General features: G+C 41.6%; 1 protein-coding gene across 2 annotated transcripts; it reads right to left on the bottom strand.

Annotated features, from left to right (window-relative positions):
- Nucleotides 1-332: 332 nt before the first annotated feature.
- Nucleotides 333-3691, bottom strand: LOC139417178 (DNA damage-inducible transcript 4-like protein). Of its 2 annotated transcripts, none has more exons than XM_071166422.1 (3): nucleotides 3584-3691; nucleotides 2829-2950; nucleotides 333-1578 (listed from the first exon to the last, which is right to left on the bottom strand). In XM_071166422.1, the coding sequence occupies exons 2-3, from the start codon at nucleotides 2917-2919 to the stop codon at nucleotides 1088-1090; spliced, it is 582 nt and encodes a 193-aa protein (XP_071022523.1). In that variant the 5' UTR covers nucleotides 2920-2950; nucleotides 3584-3691; the 3' UTR covers nucleotides 333-1087. The 2 variants fall into 2 exon arrangements, with proteins under 2 accessions (XP_071022523.1, XP_071022524.1); XM_071166423.1 differs by lacking the exon at nucleotides 3584-3691 and having other exon boundaries at nucleotides 470-737; nucleotides 1068-1578; nucleotides 2829-2946.
- Between the last annotated feature and the right edge of the window lie 951 nt (nucleotides 3692-4642).

Here is a 4642-nt window from a genome sequence, read left to right on the forward strand (position 1 = left end):
ACTGTAGCGGGGAAAAGGACATACTGAAGAGAAATAGAAATGCAACATGTAAAGTTTTGGCACCATGTTTCATGGGCTGAAAGATCCCAGAAATGTTCTACACAAACAGCTTATTTCTCTCAACTCGAGCACAAATGTGTTTACGTCCTTGTTAGCAAGGACTACCCCAGTCTCATTCATGGCACCAGAACATGCAGAGCTGGCTTGGTGACAGATTATCCAACATCTCCTGTTGGAAAAATTATAATTGAATTATTTCTTAGGAAACTTAAAATGGCAACCAACTTCAGGAGTGTAGGGCATCTGAACAGAATGAACACTTGACAAGTGACTCAAGGTAGGTTTAAAATGTTTAATTGTCAAAGACAAGATTCCTGTTAAAGGCAATGGCAATCTCAACAAAACCAAAAAATCCTAAGTTTAAACAGCCATCAATTGAGAAAGGTATAAAAAGAACAAGCCCTGAAGAACCCCTGTGGAGCTAGGATCTAACAAGTGCAAGAAAAAAAACATTTAGATGAAGAAAAATCTAAGTCGCAGTTTAAGGCATCCGTCAAGGTTAGAGCCCGTCAATGAGCAGCATGTTCACAAGGACAAACATTCAATGGCTCGCTAACAAACACTTACATACCCTCAATTCAGCATTGAACACCAACATTATGGCCCCCCAAACTTTTCCAAGTCCTGTTCCTATAGCCTCTAGGTGGGTTTACTTTGCTGCACAGCAGTGGACAAATCTGGAAACAAACAGATTGGCAAAGTTTGTTCAAAGTGAAGTGAAGTCAAAAAAAAGTTATGCTAATCTTGTTTAGGCATTTGACAATCCATTACAGTAACCAAGACTTGTCCGTCCATTTTGAGTAATCAGTTGTAGAATCCTGGACATTGGAACAGACAGGACAACAATAACCTTTGCACAACACTACTCGTTCACAAACTGTATTCATACAAAAAAACATGTAGAAAATTAGACCCTCCAGGAGTGATCTTAACATTCAGATATTCAAGTGTAGAAAAGCATTGTACATGCCACCCCAAGGACAGCTGACTGAACCATGGTGTCCCACCTTCCTCAATTTCCCCCTTCTCAGTACTCCTCTACCACAGTACCAGCCAAGGATGAGTAGAGCTTCTTCTTGATGAGCCGGAAGCCAGGACCGAGTTTGAGCGCATGCCTGAAGCCTGGAGTGAAACACGCACCAATGTGCAGGAAGTCCCTGAGACTGGGCCATGCGCTACAGTCCTGCTTGAACACCAACGTCAGCTCGAAGGTGGGCACAACGTCTGCATTGTACACAATGCGCTCCAGCTGCTTACAGCACTGTTCCTGCTCCAGGTGCACGTAGAGTACACAGCCGCGTAGGCCGCACGGCTCGCCCGACGACAGGCGCAGTACATCGCGTGCTATCCTCAGAGTCAGCGTCTCAGGGACCAGCACCTTAGAGCAACGCATGGTGGTCTTCTTGGCCCGTGACAGACAGTTCTCTAACATCTTGGCCAACTGCTGACACGTCCTGTCCTCAGACACCTCCACATTCAGGTGGGGCTCAGCCAAACAGTGGTCCCAGGAATCCAGCTCTGACAGAAGACAAAGTGGAGTGATGTTTAAAAGACAACGCAAAAGTGCATACTATGGGCCTCAGTCAAATACAAGAACATTTAATAAAGTCAGGCGTGTAGCTTAAGGGGGAGACATGGACCCCCACCCCCAGTATTAGAGACAGGCCAATTTGACCCAGTCAATAATATACCATGAGGAATTTGACTGAAAATTCCCACTGACATTGCACAGCAGTAAGCTGGTTTATTTCTCCTTTATACATCAATATGGAAGTGAAACCATGTTTGTTTATGGTTTCTTGAGTAAGTGGTGTTCTTATATCATATTTGTGCAACAGTAGCAGTTTGTGCAATTGGGTAAGTGAAAGGGCATAGACTGTGTTCCCCATGACTGACAATTTGGGACAGTGATATAGCTAATGATTAGCACAAATAGATGGGCAAACCCCATGAGTCTGACCATTTATTTATAACCACAATGCTGAATTAGTTGGCCTACAGATGATCATTCTTATTGTTCACACACCAGCCTGATAATATGGACCAATTTGTCAGGCTCATTTGAGGAAGAAATTATATTTTAATGGTGTCACTATTTGATTTCTATACATTGGAGTCACCTGGGCTGCATTCAGGATGAAAAGATAAACAAAAACATGCAACAAAAGGTTGTGTTCCACTGCTTAGACATTGGCATTTGACCTATCAGCTAACCACATGTTATAGCAATCGGTCAGTCAATGACAGTCATGTGGCGCAAAGGCCTCCCAAAGTGTCATGTCATCTTCACTGCCAGAATCCACTGGATAGCCTAACCACCATAATGCTTATTGGCTTTCACCTAGCCAGTCCTCAAGGAAATGAGACTTGAGCCAGAGTCATGGTGCATGGACTGGTCAACATTACACGTTCTCTGCACTCAATCTTTATAATTGTCAGTTGAGTGAGGTATGTGACTTCAATTGCAATGTGTCATAGAAGTAAAAAATGTAACTACAGTACAACAGCTACAGTCAATATGAAGTGTGCATTCAAATCTCACATTGATACATGCCAACAACTTTAATTGAAGAAACTGAGTCCTGTTTGCTAGCATATGATAAAAGATGACTCTTGACTTCACCATCCCCTTCCATTCTTCCCTGCAACTACGCACAAATATTGGCGTAAACAAGCGCTGAATGAATGGATTGGAGAATTTTGAAATGCCCCAGTTGCAATATGCTCACATGAACGTATACATTGGAGACAGAGCTCAAAACGCTTACCATTTTCAATACAAGTCTGGTCGTATCTACGGTCAATCAATTCTGATATGAATTCCGGGTTTTTACTCTTCAGTTTGCTTGTAGCAACCATGGCGACAACCCTTAGTTCCTTTTTTAAAGTGCTGTAAAAAATAAAAGGTACATTTTATTAAAATGTTGCAATAATTCACAAGCCAACTTCGCATAGCCTACACTTTGATAGCTAGTAAGCATTCCAATTTAAACACAAAGCTTATAAAATGCTCAAAATAGATCAATTTGTATCTAGTTACTGTTGCTAGGGATCTTCGTAAATTCAGAGCGTTTCGCTTCCGAGCGGCACAGTGGACGCTCTGGCCGAGGAGTAGGGCTGACCCGAGCGTTCTGACCTCAACCGCAGTCAAGCACCCAAGCTAACTGGCTAACATCGGCTAGCTACTTCAAGACAAATGAGAACACCTCTGACCATTTCAGTCGCCCCAGTAGAGCTGGTTATGATGTTCATGTTATCCAGAGCGTTGGTGACTAACTGCGCAGCTGACAATTTAATTCCGCTATTTTTGCAAAAGTGTTCGTAAATTCTTCAATTATTCTGCGCTCTGGCACACTGACGAGAGTGCTCTGAAATCGGAGTAGATATGAGTAAATGTATGTATGCGCTCTAAATATATGTTTCGAAAACTTCTGTATAACATTTTTGGTTAGTCCTAATAATGACGCAAAACGTTCGCTTGCAGCATCAGAACACTCAACAAGTACTGAATAAAATAGCTTACCTTGCTATAGCTATGTTTGTTCAATATAAATTATATATTTTATAACGGCTCTATTATACTTTCCCCACATAGGCTACAACCCAATACACCTCCCATGAACACTGCCTACAGCTAGAGCAACGTGTTGGGGGTATTTATACTCTTCTCCTCACAGCTCACGCTGCTTTGTCCAATCGGAATCAGTTTATCGTTCTGGAAATTGCTGAAGTTAATCACCCGTTCAAGCAACACACCTTGCGCTTTTCAGGGCTCTCAGAGAACGTCTGCCCCGAAGCACATGATTGGCCACGGAAGAAATTGCGTCAACCAATAATCAATTAACATTAATTTGTTGCTACCTGCATTTTTCAATCACTCACGTGCGATAATTATTCTGTTAAAAAAGTTATAGTAATCAAAGTACCATATTCAACAGGTAGCGGTCCTAAACGTATGCTTTCTTGTACGTATCTTTCGTTTTAAGCCCAAACCACGCCCCGTTATTCAAAGAGGCGTTCTACTACGCTCCCATTGGGTAGCTAGCGTTGTCTCAGTCACAGGCGATCAGTGCAGAGACAGTGACCTTCCAAGGTAAGGATGGAAAGGGTAATTTAACAATTAGCTGCCTACCATAATGCAGGCCTATTATTATTATGTTTGTTAACATTTGCCCATGTATTTTTTTTCAGAGTTTCAATGAGTTGCAAAAATGTCTCAGATAACTCTGCTTAATTTCCTAAATTGAATGTCAGCTAAGTTAACCTAGGCTACTTAACGTTACTAGCTCGGTATTTGAAGTTGTTATATTATCATTAGTAGTCTATTATCAGGTAAAAGCATATGCTTATTATTCATAATTTCTAAAATATTTATTAGCTAATCATTCAGTCGAATACGCTATGCTACAGCCATTGAATTAGTCTTTGAGCGTTAAGGGACGTTAATGGCTAGCTCGGTCCACGACAATGTTATTATATTTTTCAATCTTGAAATACAAGGGCAAATGTTATTAATCAGTGACTGAAATTTTGCGCTACGTGATATTCCCTTCCGGACTTGGAGTTGTAGAACGCCCCTCTG

The sequence above is a fragment of the Oncorhynchus clarkii genome, chromosome 9 (assembly GCF_045791955.1).
Source record: "Oncorhynchus clarkii lewisi isolate Uvic-CL-2024 chromosome 9, UVic_Ocla_1.0, whole genome shotgun sequence".
In the NCBI taxonomy this organism is placed as follows: domain Eukaryota; kingdom Metazoa; phylum Chordata; class Actinopteri; order Salmoniformes; family Salmonidae; genus Oncorhynchus; species Oncorhynchus clarkii.